Source organism: Salvia splendens, chromosome 8, assembly GCF_004379255.2.
Source record: "Salvia splendens isolate huo1 chromosome 8, SspV2, whole genome shotgun sequence".
In the NCBI taxonomy this organism is placed as follows: Eukaryota; Viridiplantae; Streptophyta; class Magnoliopsida; order Lamiales; family Lamiaceae; genus Salvia; species Salvia splendens.
The window spans coordinates 10,450,806-10,477,142 of record NC_056039.1 but is presented as its reverse complement, the minus strand read 5'-3'; the positions used below and the strand labels follow the sequence as shown (position 1 = coordinate 10,477,142).

The window sequence follows — 26,337 nt, the reverse complement described above, 5'->3', positions numbered from 1 at the left end:
CTCGGGACTGGCCCAGGCCGGAAAATGCTCCCCTCCAACGCTGCGTTACGCTGGCCAGGACCCAACTGCGGTCCGGCCAGCTGGATTAATGATGCTCTAAGGCAACTGAAAATTCAAGTTGAGATTGAAATAAACAACTTACTCCCTCCGTCCCACAAAGATTGTCCCATTTTTCCATTTCCGTCTGTCCCACAAAATTTGTCTCATTTCACTTTTTACCATTTTTGGTAGTGGACCCCATATTCCACTAACTTATTTCTACTCACATTTTATTATAAAACTAATATATAAAAGTAGAACCCACGTTCCACTAACTTTTCCAACTCACTTTTCAGTACATTTTCTTAAAATCCGTGTCCGGTCAAAATGAGACAATCTTTGTGGGACGGAGGGAGTATCAAGCATCTATAACAATAGATATTTTGTACTAATAATTTGTAAAAGTGGATTGCGCGATGATGTTCCAAAGAATTGACTCCACGTGGATGAGAAATTTTCTGAAGAGGAAGCTACATAGAAATTGTTCATTTTAGAAAAGAAGTTTTCTTCCATTGCTGACGCTTGCATGCTCCACACCGTTTTATCTGAAATTATTCTAATTATGTTTAATTAATCTTTAATTAAGAGACTGTTTACTATTTAGAGAAATGAGGTGTATAATACTACTCCATATGATTAAGCATCACTAATACTATCTTCATGACTATCACTTCTTCAACCCTACCCCTTTCAGTTAGATATATCATATAATGACATGTTTATTTGCAAAAACTACATTTTAAAGTTTTATTATAACTCGTTAAATGTGATGAAGGTCATTGGTTTGGGGCCCCCCCGCAAGTGAAGTTTTATTATAAAAATTTACAAAATTTAGTTAATTGAAGTTTATCAAAATGGAAAGAATTATCGTGTACTAATTAAAAATTTAGAATATTGAACATGCTTGCGCACAAAGGTCTTCACCACTTACATTTCCTCCGCATTTAATCTAATGGTATTTATGTAGCATATATTTTATCTAGCTACGTCAAATGCATAGAATGAAAATGGATATTTAAATTATGCTTTTAGAAAAACATGAAAAATAAATCAAGCTATAGTTGTCTGAAACATTTAATTAACACAACAAAATTGCTGGAGTTAGGTAGACAAAAGATAAAGAAACATAGCCAAGAAAAAGAAAACGAAATAATAAGATAATTTAAAACATGAAATTACACCAAATTCCAAAGTCTAAGAGCATCCGCAACGGTTGTGGGAAAAAGGCCGCCGTCCGTGCCAGCAGCGAGGACGAGGCTTGCCACCGCTGGCACGGCGCTGCTCGATGCATCGAGCAGCGCTGTGCCAACGAGCAGTCGACGTGGCGGCACACGATTGGGCAACGGCATAGCCGTTGCCTTTGAATAAATTTTTTTAAAAAATTCGTTAATTAATTTTAAATAATGATAAAAAATAAAAAAAATATATTTTCCAAATCCCAAAAATATGGCCGTTTTTTTGCCCGTTTTTCTAAATTTTTTTATTTTTTTTATTTTTTTCCCCAAAATCATCTATAAATACACACATTCATCATCCATTTATCACATCAAATCATCTCGCATTCATCTCTCATTCATAATTCTCATACAAACTATCAACACATTCATCCCTCACTCAAACCTCAAATGGATTTCACCCATATTATGGCTGAAGCGGATCGCGAAAAACAAGAATACTACGAACAACATCGTGCCGCTTACGAAGCATATGTCGTGGCGAATACCCCCGCTCCTCCTCCTCAACGAACTAGATCAAATCGCCGCTACATCCATCGTGACCGGGAGGGAGCCCACGAAAGGCTCGTTGCCGACTACTTTGCCGACCAGCCGCGGTTTCCGACAGATTATTTCAGGCGCCGTTTTCGCATGTCAAAGCGCTTGTTCATGCGAATTGTCAACACATTGTCCGCACATGTTGAATTCTTCCAAACAGGTCCAGATGCAGCCGGCCGGCAAAGTATCACGCCGTTGCAGAAGTGTACGTGTGCCATCCGACAACTCGCTACTGGGCAAACAGCCGACATTTTCGACGAGTATTTGCATATCAGTGAGTCCACTGAAAATCCTTTGTCTAAAGAATTTTTGCGAGGGCGTTCGTTCAGCTTTCGGGGATGAATTCCTTTGGGCACCCAGCACCGATGATTGCCAACGGTTGCTTCGTCTTCACGAATCAGTCCATGGCTTTCCCGGAATGCTTGGCAGCATTGACTGCATGCATTGGAGGTGCAAGAATTGCCCGAATGCCGGAAGCTCAACAGCGAGGTCTTCCCCACGCCGAGGTGAGCATACGACGGTTGGCCAGAGGATCGAGACAAGGCACACAGTGCGCGATACCCGAACCCACATTCAGTTACAAGAAGACCTAATCAACCACATGTGGATGAAATTCGGCAACGAGTAGTGGTTTTTTTAATTTTTAGTATTTTAATTATGTAATTTTTAATTTTTAGGCTTTTAATTATGTCGTTTTTATTTTATTTGTCATTTGTAATTTTATTTAGGTTTTTTTAATGAATTTTATTATTATGGAAATGTTATTGTTTAATTGAATTTTAAATTAATTGTGCTCGTCCTTGCGGAAGAGCACAGCTGTGGGTGTTGTGCTCTTGTCAGAGAACAGACAGAAAAAGTGGGGCCGGGCCCATAACCGTGCCGCTGGCAAGAGCACGGTTGTGGATGCTCTAAAGCCAGAGATATTTAAATGAACTAATAAGTTTCATCCCTCAATATTCCAAGGCCAACAACACGTCTATTGGATTTGAATATTTCATGTCAACTTTATCGCTCTCATCTACTCCTACATAATAATCAAACTATACAACCTGTCACAATTCTTCAATTCAACTATATATAACCAGTCTTCTTCCCCCCACAAATATCACAATCACTTCAAACTCATAGACATGCATACCTCAACAATGGACCTCAAATTCCTAATCCCTTTATTCCTCTCCCTCTCCTCCTTCTTCCTATCCACCGCCGCCATAAAAATCCCCTCCACCGTAAAAATCCCTTCCGGCGCCGGCATCACGTGGTGGTGCGACCAAACCCCCTACCCGGAGCCATGCAAGCACTTCATGTCCGAAAACAAAGGCCAATTCCTCCCAAAGCACAAATCCGACTTCCGCAAAATGGCCGTGCAGCTCGCCCTGGAGCGCGCCATCACGGCCGAGGGCACCACCAAGGCCCTCGGCAGCAAGTGCCGCAGCAGCCGCGAGAAGGCCGCGTGGGCCGACTGCGTGAAACTCTACCAAGAGACCATCGAGCAGCTCAACAAGACGGTCGACCCCACCACCAAGTGCACCGACTTCGACACCCAGACCTGGCTCAGCACCGCCCTCACCAACCTCGAGACGTGCCGCACCGGCTTCACCGAGCTCGGCGCCACCGACTTTGTTCTTCCCCTCATGTCCAACAACGTGTCGAAGCTCATATGCAACACGCTGGCACTCGGGGAGAGCAATGAGACCAGTCACGAGACGGGCGCTTACTACAAGGGCGGCTTCCCCGGGTGGGTCCGGCCCGGGGACAGGAGGCGGCTGCTGCAGGCTTCTACCGTCAGGCCCAACCTGGTGGTGGCGCAGGACGGGTCCGGGGACCACCGCACGATTAAGGCGGCGCTGGACGTGGCGGCCAGGAGGAGCGGGAGCGGGAGGTTTGTCATCCATGTGAGGAGAGGGGTTTATAGGGAGAATTTGGAGATTGGTAGCAAGTTGAAGAATATAATGTTGACCGGCGATGGAATGAGGTATACTATTATCACCGGCAGCCGAAGCGTCGGAGGAGGCTCCACCACCTTCAATTCCGCCACCGTCGGTAAGTTTCTTCACAATTGCATTTTTTATATGTTTAATTATATATGTGTAAGTTTGAAAGTGATAACGGCTCTAGCTAGGACAATATTAAGGTACAAAATTTTAAGTTGCAACTAACACGCTAGAAGAAAGTTCGGTTATACTTAATTAACTTTAAATATGGAACAGTTAGCTAGACTTCAGTTTTCAAAGATGGAACTAAGTCATTTTCAGTTTGAAATTGCCTGCCAAATTAATGAGTTTGAAAATGTATTCATGATTTTCGAATACTTGACAAGAAGTCATGTTGATCTTTTCCAATCATCTCTAGAAGCAATGAGGAGAAAAGACCGCAATTTAGTAACGTTCTTCTTAATTTGTGCCTAGCAATGCATGTAATATTATTTATGGTATACAATTAATTTATGAAATACTGAATTAGTATATGGTTGAATCTCTCAGCGGTGACCGGCGAGGGATTCATCGCCCGCGGCATAACCTTCCGCAACACGGCGGGCCCACAGAACCACCAGGCCGTGGCAATGCGGTCGAGCGCCGACCTCTCGGTGTTCTACCGGTGTGGCTTCGAGGGGTACCAAGACACCCTGTACGTCCACTCACAGCGCCAGTTCTACAAGGAGTGCTACATCTACGGCACAGTCGACTTCATCTTCGGCAACGCGGCCGCCGTCCTCCAGAACTGCATGATCTACGCCCGCCGCCCCATGGCGAGCCAGAAGATCGCCGTGACCGCCCAGGGCCGGACCGACCCGAACCAGAACACCGGGATCTCCATCCACGACTCCCGGGTCATGGCGGCCGCGGACCTAGTACCCGTCCTCGGGTCGTTCCAGACGTTCCTAGGGCGGCCGTGGAAGGAGTACTCGAGGACGGTTTTCATGCAGACCTACCTGGGCTCCTTGGTGGACCCCGCAGGCTGGCTCGAATGGGACGGCAACTTCGCTCTCAACACATTGTACTATGGAGAGTATAGGAATTCGGGTCCGGGTTCCCCCACGGGTCGGAGGGTCCGGTGGAGAGGATACCGGGTCATCACCAGCGCCACCGAGGCAGGGAGGTTTACCGTCGCGAATTTCATCGCTGGCCGGTCTTGGCTGCCGGCGACTGGCGTGCCCTTCACCGCCGGGCTTTGATGAGAATTTATATTGATAATTTACATTTGTGCTTAAGCAGCACTATTCTTTCATTGATTCTTTTGTGTTCATTTTATTTTTTGCTTTGCTAAATGTGTTGAAATTGTAAAACTTGTTTGGCGTGATGAACTGTATTAAATGAATTTGGTAATGGATGAGATAATTTGTTATTCATATATGAAGTCCTAATTCGCCCTGGGCATATTTTAGCCCACATGAAATTAATTTCATTTACTTTACATTTTTTTCCTATCGTCTATTCTAATAGCAATGAAAGATAATAAATGCGTAATCCAGTCAAGTCAACATGGCTACTTAAATTTTGATTTCAAGTTTCTAACAAAATTAAATGTATTAAACTTAAACAGACTTTAATACCTTCATAACTATCGAATATTTTAGGTTAGCCTGAGCTTAATATAAATTGCTACCTAAGCCTTGTAAGCATATACTAGTACTTACATAAATATATATACTCCATCCATCCCATAAAAATATAGGCATATAATATGAGAATTAAGATATAATTAGTAAAGTAAAAAAGAGAGGGAAAATGGTAGTTAAAGTAGTGTTAGTGGATAGTGAGACCCTCATTATTATTAGTGTTTCAATGGTGGTATAAGTTGTAAATAACTTAATGTGTAAGGGTAATAAATTGGGATAACATAAATGGAAATGCCCATATTTTTATAGGACGAACGAAAATGGACAGTGCACATATTTATGGGACGGAAGGAGTATGTTTTACGCCGGAGAAATTCAATATTTTAATAAGTAGAATATTGATAAGCACTAAATTTGCATGTTTTTAATGCACAATTTTGGCAAAAAAACTTTAAAAGGTGAAGAAATGACCCATGCCACGAAACGGAGCAACTGGGCATGGCCAACGGTCCGCTGAGCACAAGTCAGCGGTAGCTTAACCAACAAGCACCCATTAAGACACATGTAATGGCCTGCTTTGGAAATGCATGCGCCGAGAGACAAACACGAATAACGCCCGCCGAAGGATAGATCAGCGACCTGCCAACTACGAGCCGAGATGACCTGACAGCAATCAGCAGGCCATGGCTTAGCAGTCCACTGAGATTCTGTGTCGCACGGTTAGCCAGGTGGCTTCTGACTTTTTCGGCTGAAATTATTACCAAGTTTGAGAATGAGTCTCCAAGATCCCATACTTCATTGAGGGGAATCATAGCACACATAATCATTATATTCATAAAGTTCATAGTTTCATCTCACTTCATCTCCAAGGCTAGGGATCAAGGCAAGGATATCGACAACATCGAAATTCGTCTGACGGAATTTTCCTAATTTGTATTTCATGTTTTGTTATTTAATTATTGTTTTAATTATTTTGTCTATAGATAGGTTAAAATAGAAATCTAAGGTTTGTTAGTAATTGACAACAAAGTTTATGGCTTTGATTTACGATTTTGTAGACTTATTAAACTTTGTTGTTTTTTACCATATGTACCGAATCATTCGATATCAATAAAAAAGTTTGATGATATCCAGCAAGTCCATAAGAAATTTTAATCAAATAAAGTCATGAACAAAAATAGTTTCAAATTCCAAAATTAAAATAATATCAAATCAACAATGTTGTTGTGCAATACTTTTACATCATGCGTTTCAATAGCTTCCATGTTCAAAATATCCAAGTTAAACAAATAATAGAAATTGATTAATTTGTTGAAGCTTATAATGATATTGTCAGACCTACAATATTTATACAATGAAAATATTGGGAAAGTGGTATATTGATTATTTTTTGACTATATGACCACACACGTTGAATGAACAATGCAGAGGCCGATCACAAATATTGCGGCAAAGAAGGCAATCACCGTCCATGAAGTTTTGAAGTGATTATTCTTCAGATCTGCTATCCATGTTTCGGCTCAGCTCCGGCAATGCCTATCAATCCTCATCTTGACCACACGTAAAAGGTCGTTCATTGATAATTTGTAGGTACCAATACTCTTCAATGTATCTACGACTTTATCGCTGGTACGAACTTTCATAACATTGCCATTCTCTACGAGAGACTTCAATAAATTGATGTAAGATATAACACCAAATGTTTTGTTTATTTCAAATGATATTTCTGACCCTTGCGGGAAATATGGGGAGAGGTTGAGCGCTCAGGGCACGTAAAAGTGCTCATTGTATGTTTGATAGGCAATGTTACCTTGTAGACCATATATGTGCCGATTCTGAGGCTAACGTTGGATGATAACATTATATGGCATGCTTAAATTTAACTGAATAAGATCTCAAAGTTGATACTTTTATCACTCTCTAGTTGTTTTGTCTTCCGTCCTTTATTTCTTATGCTAATTTGTGTTGAGTTCTTTAAATGAAGTGATTTGAACGGTGAATGTTGATGAAATAGATATTTAATCCCTTTTGGCCCTCTATAAGAGATTCCAAGTAGAGTTGTTGGACCAGGCCAATTAGGGCCCGACCCATCACATGCCCATCGGGGAAGTGAACTGGGTCATGCTTCTTTCTATAAATTCGGACCCGACCCCGCCTAGGACAACCGGGAAAGTGGGTTGGCTTGGACCGGGTTTGGTTGGATTGTAGTGAAAATTATTTTTTCGTGCGAGTATTTTTTTAATTATATACTACTATATTATAAATCAAAATATATTTTCATTTATATGATTAAACTATTTACAAATTTGATGCTCCCTCTGTCCCGTTAAATATGCAACATTTAGGAATCTACACTGGTTTTTATGTAGTGTTGTTTTGTGAGTCAATGAAGAGAGAGTAAATTAAAAGAGATGAAAAAGTAGAGATAGAGATGTTTCCATTTTATGAAACGTTTATATTTAAAGGGACAATTCAAAAAGGAAAACGTTTCATTTTTAATAGAACGGAGAAAGTATTTTAATCAAAATTCATATTCCCTCCGTCCCACTCAAGATGGCCACATTTTTAAGTGGCATGGGATTTTAGGAGGATTTGTTAGGTGGAGTAAGTAGAGAGAAAAACGTAGTTGAATATTTTAATGAGGAGAGAGAGATTTATTTACCTATAGAAAGTGAACCTCTTGAATGAGACAAACTAAAATAGAAAGGTGACCATCTTGAATGGGACGGAGGGAGTATGTATATATATATTCGTTTGATATTTTTAGAATTACATGAAATATTATGTTAATATTTATTAAATAGTACTAGTAAGTATTATTATTCGAATTTATTTTATTGCAATTATTTTTAAGAAAATTCATTAATAAATATCAGTATTCAAATTTTATAGCAATTAATACTATTAAAATGAGAATAAATATATATGAAATTATGTTAAGATTGGATGATTATAAACTATTCTAATTTTTGAAATATTTGAGTACATTATTCCTACACGTAATTTTATTTACAACTTACTCTCTCCGACCGCCATTAAGAGTCTCATTTCTTGGCGGCACGAGTTTTCAGAAATGTTAAGAAAAGTGGGTGGAAAAAAGTTAGTGGAATAGGGTCTCACTTGTATATATTAGTTTTAAATGAAATGTGAGTGAAGTGAAATAGTGGAAGGTGGGACTCTATTACCATTTATGGTAAAAAATAAACCGGAACTCCTAATCGCGGACGGACTAACATGAAAAAACGTGACTCCTATTCGCAGACGGAGGGAGTATATGTTAAGGACGTTTCCCTTAACAAGCACCGGCGGCGAGTTTCGCTCGGCGGTGGAGATAAATTTCCGGCGGCCAATAGACTCGGCGGACGATTGTAGAGTTTCTGTGCGCGGGAGTCGCTCCCGTCGGGCAGATAACTCGGCGATTGATAGAATACTCTGGCGTCCAATTAGGATCGGCAGAGGGAATCCAAAATTAGGATTGGAAAACACACGTTATATTTGGGAGAGAAAATATTTCATTAATTGATTGAATGAATAAAAAAGATAACAGTCTATCCTATTTATAATGCTACTGACTTAATGAACAAGAAAACAAAGATATAGAAAAAGATATGCTAAATCCATATAATATCTAAACTAATAGAGGTTCGTATCAACTCCCCCACGGTTAAAATCCACCTTGTCCTCAAGGTGGGAACCACGAAGCAAAAAGGAGAGTTGAAAGCAGAAGCTTCGGTGAGGCAACTCCTCCTGGATCAAACAAACACCGAACAGTTGAACGTCTCCCTTCTTCACTTCCATAAAAAATCAACAAAGGAGACCCAACTTTGGCGGAAAAATTCCTTGCCAAATCGAAAAGCTTGTCCACGCCTCCCAGAATGCCCAAGCATGGCATGTCATTACTCGGAGGGATCAATCTTGCATCTTTGTCAAGCGATGTTGATCGATAATTCATACTTGGAACATCACCGACATTCAAATCGACATTGACACAAGCAATTACGGGCAATTCGGTGTAAGCACCATCTCCTTTCTTGCCCAAACAATTTCCAACAACATTTTGGGATGACACTTGAACAACATTGAGTGAGGCGATTATCTTCTCCACTTCACCAATAGAACCATCCTCCTCTTTATCTTCTAGCATTGTCTCCTCATTTGAAAGCGAGATGTCATACGCATACGCATACACCGAGTGAGGCGATTATCTTCTCCACTTCACCAATAGAAATAATTTATCATTACAATTTGATTAAACAGTAGTCCCACCATCCCATAGTAAGTAAGCCACTTCTTTTTTGCATGTGTTTTGGAGAGAGAGTATAGTTAGAAGAGAATAACGTAGAGAACTATTCTCTATGTTATTTTTTCTCTTACGATACTCTCTCCACTTTAACTATTTATTACTATCAATTTATCAAAACTCGTGCAAAATAGAAGTGTATCACTTATCCTGGGACGTAGAGATTGACTATTAGTTCTCATATTCAATATCACGTGCTTACATTTTGCTACACTATTTATGTCTTACAGTTTAGTACTCCATCCATCCCATAAGAGTATACACTTTTTAATTTTGAGAATTTTTTTCTCTCTAATGAGGTATGATCTATTTTCCACTAACTATATTTTAATTACATTTTCCTTCTATATCTCTCTTACTTTATCAATTGTAAGAGTGCATACTCTTGTGGGACGGAGAGAGTATAACATTGTATACTTATAGTAACAATACCCATTGAATACAAATATTTTATCATGAAATAAGCAATTACTTTGTAATTATTCAAGTAAGTGAACAAAAGTAATTATTCAAGTAAGTGAACAAATATTTTATCACAAAAAAATTCATTAATATTGCAGAACTAATTGACCCAAAACACCAAGAAATTAAAAAAAAAAGTTCTCAATAAGTTTATTCAGATGATGCTTGATAAATATAACAAGAGCTGCTGGCAAACCTTCAGTATATAACAAAATCCAGCAGAATCAATTATGTGGTAACATATGTATGTGTGAGCATGATGCATCATATCACTATTATTCTGTTAAGCCTCTCTAGGCTATTGGGCGTATATATTCATATATGATCAAATGGGAATGGATGAATATCCGCTGAATCCATTTTCCATATCTTGATTGATGCAGTAACAGTGGCTTCTGTAGCATTATTGAACAAGAAAACTCGTGCGGCGCTATTGATCGCCTTTGTAGGATAGACTCTTGATGTAATTACTCTTCTTCCCCCTTGAGCAAAACTCTCCACGATCGAATGATCAACCTAGAATGTTTCATTAACAAACCAAATAGATGATAAAATATTATGAACAGAAGCAAGATAACTCATACATTTTGATTCAAATTGTTTTTTTGTGTTGATTATTTCTAAGTTGTTATGACAACAATGTGGATGCATTTTGGAAAACACCAACTTTGAGACATACCAATGATCGGAGGGATAACCTTTCACCATCAAGCACAGGGACTTCGCTTCCATACACTATCTTCTCAACATCGTTAGCTTTAGAAGACCTACATCCAATACAATTAAACATGTACTGTTAATTAATGAGTATTTAGTAACAATCAATTCAATACTCAGCTCCTCCAACTTGTTCACCTATGTTTTTAATGGATTTTTTTTAACTTTTTCATTAACACTTACTGTACTTTTTATGATTGTCATTATATATATGCACATGAGATTTCATAGTAGCATTTACTTTCCCCTCTGTTTATATAGTCAAAATGAGCATACAAATGTGAGGAAGCAAAATTGGAATAAATGAAGTAACCTGAGCTCATCTGCACAAAAATGAGTCTGAGTGTTGCCATTAGACCCCTTTACGGCGTAGAAGTAAATTGGAGTCAACTCCGATAGTATATCATCTGCCAAAACTATCACACCGAATGGCCCTAAAACTCCCCTATTAGCAGCACCGCCACTCGTTGAGCACTCGTAACTCATGTTGTCTTTTGAAGCCGAGACCGAGGCTGTCGCCTCATCAATGTCAAATGTCACCACCAAATCCAACTACATGCATCAGCTTAACCAATCAACACAATATAACTACTATTATAAATATTATTACATGAGTTTTATGAATTAACCTGTGAGGGGGAGTCAAGTGCAAGTTGTATAAGAGCTCCTGGTGCAAGCTTCACATCATTGATCTCAACACTACCTTTGCTTAATCTTAAGCTATCCACTTCCTCAACTGGCCATTGAAGTATGTTTTTCCCAGTTTTTTTGTCCATCACTATGCTTCTCGGTATTGACTGCAGGCAACTCAAATTAGTGAAATTTGCGTCTTATTTGTTAAGGTGGTGTTCAGTTTCCTAGAAAAAAATAGTAGCAAGACATAATAATACCTGGACGCCAGACCATCCTTTCAACAAATCGACAGACTCAGCATCAGTTTCTCTAATCCAACCCCACAGGATTCGCCTCTTCGTATTTTGATCATAAAACGTCTTTGACGCATAATATTTCCCATAATCATATCTCAGTCCAATGCCCACATCAATTTCCGGGTCATCGGGTGTCCATTTGTTCTTTATCGGGTCATATACACCAAGGGCATAATAGTCATTCTTATCATCATCCAAGCTTGTTTTCAGCACATGCTTAATACCCGGCCCATTAGCCGACGTGTCAAGCCCATTTTCCTCGGTCAAAGAAACCGGGTAAAAGTCAACACACTCCCACATGCCCGTACCCGGAACCTGATGCAAATACTCCTCCGACAGTTCATACTCTATGAAATCCTTGGTCTCATAAATGAGTGATATTCCGGTCTTGTTGACCTTAGAACCAATCGTGATACGCCACTTGTCGCCACCCGGGCTAAGCCATGCCGTTGTCGGATCCCTAAAGTCCTTGCTACCTATGCCTGGTGGGGGAAACAATACCGGATTACTAGAGTCTTTGACCCAATCTATGAGGAGGGGGTCCAATAGATTGGCTGGGTAGGCTAAACATTGGACTTGGACCTCGTCACGTGTGTCGCCAGTGTACAACATGATGATCCGACCGTCAGGTAGGATGGTAGCCGACCCGGTCCAGACACCGTTGATATCGTACCATTGGTCGGGTACCATTGCAAATGGGAGGTGGAACCAATGGATAAGGTCCCTTGAGACAGCATGGGCCCAAGTGATATTGCCCCATACAGCTGAATCCGGATTGTATTGATAAAATAAGTGGTACCATCCATTGTAGAATAATGGACCTGTTTAATCAATAATCAATAGGAAAACGTGTTGTTATATATGTTGTCGATATTGGGGCTGCATATTATAGTTGTATTAAAGTGAAAATAGATCAACAAGTAAATAATTACAAAATTATTTATTTCACTTAGGTCTTATTTTGATTTCATTGTTTTTTAAAATCGAAAATTTAATACGTCTAAATGTGACACGAGCCAATTTCTTTGAATGTGATGTGATAAAACGGATGGGAAAAAAATAACTGCATCAGCGAGTCAAAGACGTAAATGAAACTTAGATGGACCTAAATTTTATTAAAAGTAACATTAATTTTACACGGAAATGATTTATTGATGTACCTAAGGAATTCATATCTCATATTTTTCGTGGCAGGTAGCTTCCGCCCAATCAGATATTAACATCTGCTAAGTCCAAAGAATTGAAAATTAAGCGCGTGCATAATTAGACCTAAATTTTCTCATCACGTTAATTACGTGAACAAGTTGTAAATATTTAAGGCAAAGAGGAGTATTAATTAAGTTTGAATTCATGATTTATACTAATTAATTAAGGTTGAGCGGTTATTTTGACTTATATATGTGAGTGTCTAATACTCCTAGTAATTAGATGAACCTTCTTCCCAACATAGGCCATTTTAAAAATACAAGTTTTCTATCAAGTCATTTATGTCAAGTTTGAATGGTAGCAAGGTTCATCCAGAAGAAGCTCCTTATAGAGTAGATAATTTCTCTAAACTATCTAACAAATTTAGGCACGTTATAAAATGGAATGGTAGTACATAATTTAACAGTCATATATACTATAATAACTATTTTTTAAAAATTTAGCCAAGCTTTCTCTGTATTGCATGTAAATGGTATATCTTATAAACAAATTAAAAAGCTTATTCATTGATGATTTATTAGATAAAAAGTGATGATGGAACTTGAGATGGTATTGGGAGTGGCTAATTCGGAAAATAGGTTCTTCGTCAATGATTCTATCCAATTTTTGGCATCTCATTTCATGTTCATGATTAATTCCAAGTACTACTATTTTCCATTATTTTATTAATAATCGTTCATTAGATAATAGATTAATCACTAATTCTGATATATAATTTATTTATTATTTTGTAATATTTTTCTATGAAATACTCCTAGAAGCTTAAGACAAGGCTATGGAGACATGGAGATCATATCCGTTCACAAAAACACCATCTACGCTGTAATAGATGGACCCTAGCTTCCAATTATTTTGGCCCCTCGACAACAATTATAGACACAAGCATTTATTTCTCATTATTTCTCATACTCCTATTTTTTAATTCCCACCACAAAATATTTCTCCTTGAAACTTCTACTTGTCTCGACAATGATTAAAGGTTCAGGAAACCAGAAATAATATAACAATAATTATTATTATTATTATTATTATTATTCAATTTTTAATAATAAACATTATTATTATTATTATATTCTCCTCGCCCTAAATGCAGTATATGATCGATAAAACTTAATGATAATAATGAGTATAATCATGATTAAGAAAATTACGTACCATTAGGATCTTTTGAAGAAGCCACCAGCGTCACCAAATCCAATCCACAAGCGTCGCATCAAATATCAGAAGAAGGGGAATGAAACTTCAATCAGATTCAAAATTACATGATAATAAACACAATTTAATCTTAAAACATTTCAGTTACTATATAAAGTAGGTGCATTTATTTAAAGTATAACTATAACTCACATGGAGCTCAAAGTCATGTCCGTGAATTCATTAAAGTTCTAATTCGCATATTTTACTAAAACAAAATACTAAATATTTATTTGATTCAAATACTCTGCTAATAATAAAATGAATCATGGTATAGCATAAGAGCGTGAATGGTTGAAATTAGTTATGTTTATATTAATTACCGTTTATCCAATTCTTCTGAGGCTGAAAATGGTAGGCCGTCCTCTGCCACGACAGCATAGCATTACTCCACGCGAAGCTCAGGTTTCCGCCGCTCACACCCCGGAAAACCTTCTCCGACACCCCTTGCGCCACCCCTCTTGACGGCGGGATTTTGGCAATAGAGACATCGAGCTTTTCAGCTTGAGGAGTCGGCTTTTGGTTGATGATCAAAAGAATTAAAAAAATTGATGTAAATAAAATGCTGAGGAAGAAGAGTTTCTTGGTTTTGGGGCGCTCCGCTTCGGGGCCAGCTGGAATCGGGGCGTACGCGGCCGCCGCGCCTTCCACATCATAACGGAAAGAGGTGGTGGCCATTTGGCGGCACGGTGGTTGAATGGGGGCGGGATGTTGGTGAGTATTTATTTATGTATAGAGTAGCGAAAGGCACGTGATTGGATAAGATATGTGCGTTCAATTTCCTAATTAATTATTGACTAGTGTAAAATGAGCTGATCTTTCTATAGTAGGGGGGGTGGGGGGATTGGAATTTATAATGTCCAAGCGACCGATTAAATCTTGTCGAATCATTTGGTTCATTTCATTCAGAAATGAGTAATAGGATGAGCAGAGAGGCCACGTATAAAATAAACTGAGGTGGGAATTCAATTATTCGGAACTGAATTGTCTAATAACTAATGCTGGCTAAATAATTGTATTAATACTCATGATTTGGATAGCAGTCAAAACAATTTATAAGTATGCTAATTAGTGGTTTCATATGTAGGATGTAATTTCGGGTCAATAATAGGAAAGTTTAGGTCATCTTCAACTATTTACACCAAACTCAAACTCAAACTTATTTTTGAGTATATGTTAACACCAAAAGTAATTTTACTTCATTCATTTACACTAAACTCAAATCCAAACGAATATTCCATGTCTACCTATTTTTTATACCTTTTCAATTACACATGCATACTTATTTGAATTACACATAAATCCCACAACATTATACTATCAAAAATTTAAATTAAATTAAATAATAAAATAAACTTTCTTATTATATATTAAATATACTTTATATTAAAAAAATACACTAACTTAAAAATTAATAATACACTTCGCATGTTGTGATAAAATTAAAACATAAATCAAAACATATTTAAAAATATCACAATTACGAAAAATATACCACAATATGGATATAAAATTGAAAATATTCAAGACTCGAAATTTGTATTTGTTCCCACAACTGATCAACTAGTGCAAGTCCGGAGGAGCATTTTATTTCTTTTTACGGCATATCAAGTCAAATACTTTTTAAATGAAGCATCTATATTTTTTTTCATGTTTTAATTCACACAATTAAATAATAATGGATCGATTTGCAATATCTCATAAATTTTTGCAGTAACACTATATTTGGTATAAATCCGTATAAAACACCAAAAATGAGATTGACTTTGGTATATGATTGGAGATAATTTTTACATCAAAAATGAGTTTTGATGTATGATTGAAATTGGTCTTAGGGATCAAACACCATTATTATCGTATTTCCAAATATATAAAAAAAAATCAGATGCCCCACATTGGATTGTTCAAAAATCAAAACCATAGTGAAGCTGGATAATTGGATTAAATGGATCAATTTGGTTGGATACATGTAGTTATTTTGAAATTCGATTTCGTACGATTATATATTATTATAAATGGGTCACTCGCCCCTTAAAATGCCTTATAATGGGGGTTATCCACACTTATATAGAGGAGCAAGAATCATCACTAAGTCGATGTGGGACAAGAATTAAGAGTTTTAACACGCCCCCTCACGTGTGGGTCGGAATGACACATCGGACTTACATCACGTGGGTAGGCAAGAGAAGATATAAAGAGATAAAATACATCATCAACTTGGGCCCGCTCTGATACCATATTAGAAATGGGCCACTCACCCCTTAAATTGAAACTCTTAATTCTTGTTCCCCATCAACTTGGTGATGAACCTAGCTCCTCTATATAAGTGTGGATAACCCCCCCCCCTTATAAGGCCTTTTAAGGGGTGAGTGACTCATTTCTAATATGGTATCAGAGCAGGTCCAAGTCGATGATGGTTTTCTCTTTATCTCTTATCTACCTCACGAGTGGAAGACTGATGTCCTTTCCGGCCCACATCGATGATGGTTCTCTTATCTCATGCATTGCCTACCCACGTGATGGAAGACCGATGTCCTTTCCGGCCCACACGTGAGAGGGCGTGTTAAATTCTCTAAATTCTATCCCACATCGACTTGGTGATGTGGATAACCCTTCCCCTTATAAGCCCTTTTAAGGGGTGAGTGACTCATTTCTAATAAAAAAATCCCAAAATGGGAAGTATGTTCTCCTTTTCGGTATGTTATACGCAATACCGTTATATAAATATAGTACGTTTAATATATAGTACATAAAAATATATTCGGTATATCTAATGAATTCGCAAACTTATACTTACTTTGCAATCTTGACCTCACTGCCTCACTTTTAAAGTCTTGCAAATATATCAAATCTTGATAACTTTTGCAGTGAGGCTTTCCAAAATTTAGGGGCAATAGAAAATATGAGTTAGACACTAATGTATAACAAAAAGATGGGTGGAAATTGACTATATGACTTCGTTCTGGTATAATTGAAACTGATTCTTGTTAATTTTGAGTTGGAAGTGCACATTAAAAAAGTGTCATTTGATCATTCTCGACCAAATTACCAGGTTATTAAGGTTGGGGTCTGGGTAAACGATGCTGAAAAGTCAAAATCGACCACTATGTAAATGTAAACATGCAAATTGCAACCAACTTATCATTATGTGCAAATCCACATCACATTCAAACAGAGTATAGCTTGGAAACATAATCATATCTTAACCTCTTCTACAAATTAAAGAAACCAAACTGGTAACATTGACAAGGATCATATGCATTTTGCTTAAAAATGTCTTTCCTACTACACCACAACCAATAGATAGGAAGGGAGTGAAACTGAAACGAATAAAAACGGATAAACGAACAAATGTATCAATAAACTCCTTACATAGGTAGAGGCAACCCTTTGGGAGGCTTACAACATAAGTTGGGTGTGAGGACATCCTTGGTGCTGGAAAATCGAATACTCAAGGATAAAGAAACCCCGATAGCTTCAAGCATCTCCGCTCCTCAACCCGTTTAAATCTCCGATGAAAAAAAGAAACAAAGAATATCTTCCCAATTTATCCATCCGTTTTACTACCACGTCCAATATAATTATACCACACTTTTCTTCTTCCACATCACCAACGCATTTAGGAACTCCATCACCTAATTCGACACATTATTAAATTATACTCCTAATTCACAAGCTTATAATACTATCTTCTACAACACAAAATAATTAGGAAACCACTAATACCTCAGAAGGATCCCTTAGAGAGTAAAATGCATTGCTTTCCTTGGGCATGGGCGACACTAGGATCCCATAACCTCGATTACCCACTCTTAAAACCTGTGGAAATTTTCCGTCTAGTTAAGATTTCACACAATTTTATCACTATAATGAATGTTAAGCTTTGATAAGTTCAAGGTTACCTTAAATGCATCTTCATCTGTGCGATCATCTCCAATATATATGGGGAGAACGTCATCACAGTTCGTCAGACCTACAATATGATTTACAGTAAATTAAATTGTTGATAAAAGAAGACTTCATTTTCACAGCTGGTTTCTATTTTCCACTCACCAAGTGATTTTAGCAGGAATTCAACAGCTTTACCCTTGTGCCAGTCAAGGACTGGTCGAACTTCTAAGACCTATATCATACCAATATAATACAGTAAAAACACATTAAGTTAGAAAAAGAGATATGTGAGCAGGAATATAAAGTCAAGCTTGCGAGAAATACCATTCGACCATGTGTCAACCGCAAACGAGGATACCCTTTCAGAAGCTCCTCGACAGCATCACCAACTATGCTCCAACTCTGTAGATGTTCAAGCCAACCCAAACGTAAAAGGCATTAGTTAAGAAACACAAGGTAAGAGCACTTAATAGCACAACCAAGACAAAGATACCACGTTACCTTCTGATCAACATTACGGTAGTGTACAGAAACGCAGAACTTGTTGTTCTCAACTTTTGCACCAACTATATCTTTGGTAATCTCCAATAGAGATTTGTGCACCTGGGTTTAGCATAGCATGAAAACACTTCATTTCGATGAATAACCAATATTGCATGAAAGGACGCATATCACTAAATAGTTTAAGCAGAATATACCTCATCAATCAGGGGTAAGAATTTACTAGCAGGCTGAAACAAGCTAACTTCCTTGCCCTATTACCACAAGTGACATCATAAATGTTAGATCCATTACAGATTTAAAACGAGTTATGACATAAAGATGAGAAGACTTATACATTCTTGTCTACGGATTTGATACAGTTAGTGCTGTCACCGTGGGAAGGACTGACTGGGCCCATGATGTCCATACCATGACTTCCAGCATAATAAAGTTCGGTTAGACCTACAAATTCAAATACCTGAACAAAACAGTGCAACAAAAAATGAAATAAAGAGGTCAGATACCATTTTACTGAAATAGCTGATACTGCATTATTAACATTTAACAGGAAGACATCAAAGCACCTTGTCGCGGCTTCTGCCACTAATTATAGCAGTTGGAAAATACTTGGCCACATTTCTGACAGCAACACGCATCTGGAAAGAAGCTGTGCTAGTTTAGTAACAACTCAAGGAACGATTATATAGAGATAATGGTTACATAAATAGATTCTCACAGCGTTCGACATGAAGGCACAATCAGGATTGTCGACTATTGGAGATAACGTTCCATCATAATCCAAGAACAATGCTATTCTCTTTCCATTTGCACTTTTAGCAATTTGCTCAAAAGATGCAAGCGCTGACGGGTACTTGCACTGCAGCACAACATAAAAATTACATAACGAGAAAACCACATCAATGATCTTCTCTAAAGATTAAGCTTGGACTAAGATCAACAGAAACATAAATAGTTATACCATCCAGTCGTTGTTGGACTCTTTCAATAATTTATTATGAGTCGGGGATGAAGATATCATAGTATCAAGCAGACTGGACTTCACATCATCAAGTAGTCCAGGCCTCTTCCTCGGTATGGTAAGGAAGAGAGGGGAGAAAGCAGAGCCACTGTGCGAGTATGGCAGCAGACCGGAGTGAATGCCTAACCTTGTGTTGTCAGTGAGAACCGGGGACGTACTGCCAGAATTGAGGTCCATTCTATCCAATATTCAAGCACAAATATACACCACGAAATATTGCCCGAGCAAGTGAAGTCTTAAAATCTTTCACTCAATTAACCAACCCTTTGTTATCAAATAAGACCAGTTCAGATTACAGATGTCACTGCTGCATAAAAAGAAATCAGAAAACATTTAAATTCAAATGCAAATAGTTGGAAGGGAACTAAAAATCAGAAGATAAAAGTCTTGGTCATGGATCTTTCTTTCTACCTTCCTAGCTTAAGTCAAGTCACCAAGATATCTTATATCTTATCAGCATAAATAGATAAACAACGATGTTTCGCCACTAGCACATATCAAGAGATGAAATAGTGATAACTAAAACAATCTGCACGTAGAACTTAACTATAGAATCGTTGTTAATGCATGAGTAGAAACAAAGGGAAAAACAAATGCTACCACAAACTATGGCCCTACGAAAATACGGGTAGCATTAATCAAATCAAAATCAACACCACTCATTACATTATAGAAATGCAACAGTGGCCAATACATACATAAAAGCAACAGAAATTCAAGGGCCTCCTAAACGCCGTTGTTATTATCATCACATAAATGCTAGTGACCACCAAAACATTATTTTATAGATGAAGATATACATGATTTGAGCTTCTCCCACCCTACTACTTTGAGCTCAAAAGAATTATTTTTTGCAAAACTTAAAATAAACAACATAGTTACAGATCTGCACATTGAGTTATTAATTGAGATCAAAGATTTTTTTTTAAAAAGGAAATATAATTTTAAGAGCAAGTTGGATTCATTTCATTATACAATGAATCAGCCGCCGAAAGCATGAAAAGGACTGTTTGCATACAAAATACGGAGGTGAAAGCAAATATCACATTTAATTATAGGCGACAAATTAGAATTCAAGAATCCGTCTCTATTTCCAGCTTGGAGGAAAACAGAAATAACCGAAACTGAACATCTATGAACAAAGGCCACAATTTTTTATTTTTATTTTTTGATATTTTTCCAAATAGAGATATCCATAGTTGTGATCTACTCTAAAAATCAACCAATTATAACAAAAGAAATCGTAGCTAATTTCGGCAACAAAAATCATTAAAAATGACATTTTAGGTCAAACAAGAGGAAAATGTATTGTGAATTTCGCCTAAAGTGAAGACTGCAACAATCTTCTACACATAGAGTTAAAAAAAACAGAGTAGCATAGAAATGAAGCATTAAGAATTGGATTTCACAGTTCAAAAACACATAAAACGAAGAAAAAATAGGTTTTAGGCAGGGCATGAAAATGTAGCTCAATACCTGAGCTTTTCTTCAGCCTAACTGGAGAAAACGTGTCAAGAAATGAAGAGACGAAATCAATCCTGAGAGAGAAAGAAGAAAATGATTTATTTATTAGTTTCGTGAGCGAACAGGAGGAATGAGACAAAATCATTGTGGAGAGAGTCAAGGCGCAAAGAACGAAGATTGTACCAAAAAGAGAGAGAGATGACGTCACCTTTCCAAGAAGAGAGCGACGATCGTCGTGAAAAGAAACAAAAGAAATCGCGGAGGAAGATTTTTCGCAGCGAACGATGAACTAAATTGAGAGGAAATGTATGTATATATGTAAGTATGTATTATATGGCAGAAATGGAGATGTCAGAGGTGGGAAAAGAAGAGGCGTTTTATGGAAAGAAAGTTGAAAGCGAAATACTTACTTATTTAATTTATTTTTCTGGTAGAAAATTTTGACCCCACACGTGATTTGACAATTAGTAATGACATCCACAATAGGCGCCCAGCGACCGCCCAGCCGAGCGCCGGCGCTGGGCGGTTCGCTGGGCGATCTATTGCAGCCGCCCAGCGGGCGATTGGAGAGAGAAACCGCGCAGCGCTGGGCGGTCGCGTGGCGCTGGGCGGTCGGCTGGGCGGTCCGTTCGGTGCTATTGCAGCGCCTGGATCGCCCAGCGCACGGCCTAGCGCGAAATTTTTTTTTTTTTTCCGAAACACTATATATACGCGTTTTGCTCGTCATTTTCATTCGCACCACTTGTTTTAACGAGTACTCTCTCTATCTTAATTTCTGTTCAAGATCAACAACGGGAAATGGATCTCAACAACGAGCCTAGTTCCGGGAGTAGCGGGTCACAAACTCCGACGATCCCTGTGGGAAGTGGATGGGGTCAGGTGCCCGGGTACTACAACATGTACCCGTGGCAGCAGATGATGCCCGGGGCCCCAATGGGGGGGAGTCCGCCGGGGGGGTTTCCGCCGATACCGGGGTGGGTACCCGGGATGCAGATGATGCCCGGGGGAGCACCGGCGACACAGTGGACTCCGGGGGTCGTACCGGCGACACAGTGGACTCCGGGGGTCGTACCGGCTACACAGGGGACTCCTGGGGGGTCCCCGGCGACGGCAGGGGATGTCTATCGCCCCAGTTTTGATTTTTCGACTGGGTCTTCGCACACATCGACCCAAACACCCTTGGGGTTTGATAGTTTCTCCTTAGATGAGTTGGGGTTTGATACTCTCGGAGCTCCGGAGACTCTAGTTCAAGGGGGGGCAGTGCCGGGGCGTGGCGCCCCAAAGGAGAAGGGCAAGAAGAAGGTCGGCGAGTCGTCGCAGCCGGGTGAGGAGGAGGTACGGAGGAGGTGGACGGACGACGAGAACGTCGCGCTCAGCAAGGCGTGGGTGAGTGTTTGCGACGATCCTCTCGTTTCGAACGAGCAAAGGATCGTCAACATGTGGGGCAAGATAGCAGCAGCCTACCAGAGATTTTGCCCGGAGGGGAGGCCCCACAACGGGGAGGATTGTCGGAAGGGCTGGAACCGAATCAGGGCGGCGGTCTCCCGATTTTCGGGTTTGTACACCAACGCACTCCGCATGATGAGCAGTGGCCAAACGGAGGATGACTGCAGGAGAATAGCGGAGAAAGCCTTCCCACTGAAGGGTTTATACAAGGACTTCACCTACTGGAACTGCTATCTTGTACTGAGCGAGTCCGAGAAGTTCCGAGTAGGTGTCGACTCTGGCTGGCCGAAGAAGCAACGACTGAACTACACCGGCGATTACAGCGGCAGCAGCGAAGGTTCCCACGACCTCCCCGAGACGACGCAGGAGTTCCCCACGCCGCGTTCGGTCGGTGGCCGACCTCGCCCGATTGGGCGCAAGCGCGCTCAGCAGGCGGCGAGAGGGAACGCCGGGGCTTCCCAGGAGGTCCAGTCGGCATCCCCCCTTGGCCAATCCACCCAGGAGCTCAAATTCTTCGCTCGCGCTCAGTTGATCAAGACGATGGCCGAATGGCGGGTGGCGACGGATCCCGTGGAGAAGAGCGCGCTTCAAACCTTGCTCATGAGCCTGCAGGACGAGTTGGAGGCTATACGGAGGGAGACCGGTGGCGGCGGCGGCAGCGGCGTAGGCGGCGGAGGCGACGGCGATGGTGGCGGCGGCGATGGTGGCGACGGAGGCGACGACGACGGAGACGAGGAGTGAATTGTCACTCTTTTTTATTAATGTATTTTTTTTAAAATTAATGTACTTTTTTTAAATTATTGTACTTTTTTAAATTTTAATAGTATTATTAAACTTTTCCCGTATATGTCTCGTAAATTAAATTCTGTATATTGTGTGATTGTTAATTATGTCAGTTTATATAATTGTTATTAGTGATGTGGCTATTGATGTGGCTGGGCTATTTATGATGTGGCTAGGCTATAGCTGGGCTATTTATGATGTGGCAGGAGAATTTTTAGTGCTGATGATGTGGCAGTGGCTGGACTATGGCTGGGCTATTGCTGGGCTATTCCTATTGTGGATGGCCTAAGGGCATTAGCAATGGGGCGCCCTAAGGCGCGCCCTAAGGCGCGCCCTATGGCGCGCCACGTCAGCAGTTTTATCCTCCTACCTCCTCACCTGCAGTGGGGCGCCCTAAGACGCGCCCTAAGGCGCGCCCTATGGCGCGCCACATCATCATTTTTTTAATATTTATTACAAAACTCATACGAATTTAACAAAATTAATACATTAAAATACGAATTTCAAAAACTTCATTTCATTGAATAAAAATTAATACATTACAATGCGAATTAAAAAAACGCGAACTCAACAACGGCGGTTGCGAGCCCACACTTCTTCGATCATGTCGTTTATGAGCTGCGCATGATCCTGTTGGTTGCGCATTGAGGCCTGTCTAGATAGAACCTCGTTGAAGCCTAACGGTAACCCTCTATCGGGTGGCTCGGTCGACGCGCCGGCCAAACTAGATGCACGATCATCTTCATTCCAATCGGTGATGCTTCCGCCTTCATTCTCGACTATCATGTTGTGCATGATTATGCACGCATATATGACATCGGCGATGACATCCTTGAACCAGAAACGAGCCGGCCCTTTCACAATTGCCCACCGTGATTGGAGCACGCCGAATGTCCGCTCGACATCCTTCCTCGCCGACTCCTGCTTTTGCGCAAATAAAACCCTCTTCTCACCAATTGGGCAGCTAACCGTCTTCACAAAAACAGGCCACCGTGGATAGATGCCATCGGCCAAGTAGTACCCCATATGGTATTGGCGTCTGTTGGCAGTGAACTCGATGGCCGGGCCGTTGCCATTACATTGATCGGTGAAGAGGGTGGACGAGTTGAGGACGTTAATGTCGTTGTTCGACCCGGCTACGCCGAAGTAAGCATGCCAGATCCATAGCCGATGGTCAGCGACGGCTTCGAGGACCATCGTCGGGTGGCTGCCCTTGTATCCACTTGTGAACTGGCCTCTCCACGCCGTCGGACAATTCTTCCACTGCCAGTGCATACAGTCGATGCTCCCGAGCATCCCAGGAAACCCGTGCGCCGTCTCGTGCATCTGCATCAGACCCTGGCAATCAGTGGCAGTCGGCTTGCGCAAATATGTGTCGCCATAAGCCTCTACTATCCCCCGGCAAAAGCGCTTCAGACAATCGCGGCCTGTAGAATCCCCGCAGTGGAGGTACTCGTCGAAAAGGTCCGCCGTGGTGCCATAGGCCAACTGACGGAGTGCAACCGTGCACTTTTGCAATGGTGTAAGGCCGGGTTTGCCGATGCCGTCCTCCCGAAACGTGAAGAATTCATCACGTGAAGACAATGTCCGAACAATGCTGAGAAACAGGTACCGCGACATTCTAAATCGGCGCCGAAAAACAGCCGGGCCCCATCGCGGTTGATCGGCAAAGTAGTCTTCAACCAGACGTGTGTGAGCTTCCGCGTGGTCGCGTCGGATATACGACCTATGTCGAATAGGTCTATGGACTTGCTCAGAGGCCGCTGCCGCTGCCGCCTGGCGCTGCATCAACGCATAGCAATGCGTCATCGCCGTTTCAACGACTGCATTTAATGCTATATCTATGCTATTACTGGACTCATCAGAGGAACTAGAACTATTGGTGTCGTCGCCGGGATTCATATTGGTTGGATTTGTGAGAGAGAATATGTAGAGGTATGCACAAATGAATGACAAACGCTCTTTAAATAGAAAACCAAACCGCGTGCCATCGTCCGCGACCTATCGTCCGTGTACGCCACAATGGGGAGGACGATGGCGCGGACGATGCCTATCGTCCGCGGCCATCGTCCGTGTACGCCACAATGGGGAGGACGATGGCGCGGACGATAGGCATCGGGCGCGCCATCCTCCGCGCCCTTAGTATCGGCCGCGACGATCGTCCGCGACCTATCGTCCGTATCCGCAATGGGCGCGGACGATCGATGGCGCGGACGATGCGCGCCATCGGGCGTGCCATCGTCCGCCCATTGCGGATGGCCTAAGTACTAGCTCACTGCATTTTTTGTGTGTCTTGCGTTTAAATTAAAATATGTCCAACTCCCATTTAACTTTCTAAAAGTTAATTATAAATTTTTTTATTGAATTAAATATATTAGTTAATCATCTTCAAATAGGAGTATCTAATATTGAACAAATTAAATTCAAGAAAAACAATTGAATATTAGAAGTGAAGTGAATATATTAAATGAAAAAGCAGATCGCATGTGAATATTCATACAAATGATTCTAAAGGCATATTTTAAAAAGAAATAAATAAATTATGAACTGAGTAATCTTTTTTTATTTCAAAAGTTTTGTTTCTTTTCTCAAAGAAAATTGCCTGTCATTCCTGTTCGTTGAAAGTCCTCACAATGAGTTTTTAGGGAAAGGTGAACCTCTGACAAGTACTTTGTTTGCTTTTTTGACGTAGAATTTTAGGGCATCCCCACAGCTAAAAGCTTTTAAATTTGACTAGACTGGACGTAAGATTATTAATTGTGTTTATAAGTATATTACCAATGCTTCAAAATATGTCATTATTGTTGATGTTCCAATTGAAATATAGAGAGTTTGCATCGCGCACGTACTTAAGGATGTATGTCGTGTATACCTTTAAATTAAAAGGTCTGGGTTTCTTAGCTTATGGGGATTCTCATTCACATTATAGACTAAAAACATCTCAAAGTTAAAACATGAGTATGATTTCATTTGAAGTCATTAATTTTTCTTTGATATGCATATTACATAGGGAGTACTATAAGAGAAAAGGAAAACAGCCTAAAGAATGCGAC

General features: G+C 40.1%; 3 protein-coding genes across 5 annotated transcripts; 1 reads left to right on the top strand and 2 right to left on the bottom strand.

The window, feature by feature from the left end:
- The first annotated feature begins 2,828 nt into the window (after positions 1-2,828).
- Positions 2,829-5,162, top strand: LOC121743169 (probable pectinesterase/pectinesterase inhibitor 17). Its single transcript, XM_042136395.1, has 2 exons — positions 2,829-3,854; positions 4,295-5,162. Exons 1-2 carry the CDS (start codon positions 2,942-2,944, stop codon positions 4,984-4,986), a joined length of 1,605 nt encoding a protein of 534 aa, XP_041992329.1. The 5' UTR covers positions 2,829-2,941; the 3' UTR covers positions 4,987-5,162.
- Positions 5,163-10,198: 5,036 nt separating this feature from the next.
- On the bottom strand, positions 10,199-14,992 carry LOC121745631 (beta-fructofuranosidase, soluble isoenzyme I-like). The gene is made up of 7 exons (XM_042139613.1): positions 14,502-14,992; positions 14,140-14,148; positions 11,740-12,599; positions 11,479-11,646; positions 11,163-11,401; positions 10,812-10,899; positions 10,199-10,648 (listed from the first exon to the last, which is right to left on the bottom strand). Exons 1-7 carry the CDS (start codon positions 14,854-14,856, stop codon positions 10,448-10,450), a joined length of 1,920 nt encoding a protein of 639 aa, XP_041995547.1. The 5' UTR covers positions 14,857-14,992; the 3' UTR covers positions 10,199-10,447.
- Positions 14,993-17,322: 2,330 nt separating this feature from the next.
- On the bottom strand, positions 17,323-21,418 carry LOC121743316 (trehalose-phosphate phosphatase A-like). Of its 3 annotated transcripts, none has more exons than XM_042136583.1 (13): positions 21,264-21,418; positions 21,068-21,129; positions 19,532-19,898; positions 19,289-19,429; positions 19,137-19,208; positions 18,908-19,030; positions 18,768-18,824; positions 18,571-18,672; positions 18,394-18,471; positions 18,232-18,301; positions 18,081-18,151; positions 17,905-17,997; positions 17,323-17,813 (listed from the first exon to the last, which is right to left on the bottom strand). In XM_042136583.1, the coding sequence occupies exons 3-13, from the start codon at positions 19,766-19,768 to the stop codon at positions 17,760-17,762; spliced, it is 1,098 nt and encodes a 365-aa protein (XP_041992517.1). In that variant the 5' UTR covers positions 19,769-19,898; positions 21,068-21,129; positions 21,264-21,418; the 3' UTR covers positions 17,323-17,759. The 3 variants fall into 3 exon arrangements, with proteins under 3 accessions (XP_041992517.1, XP_041992520.1, XP_041992518.1); XM_042136586.1 differs by having other exon boundaries at positions 19,532-19,895; XM_042136584.1 differs by having other exon boundaries at positions 21,239-21,408.
- Positions 21,419-26,337: the final 4,919 nt, after the last annotated feature.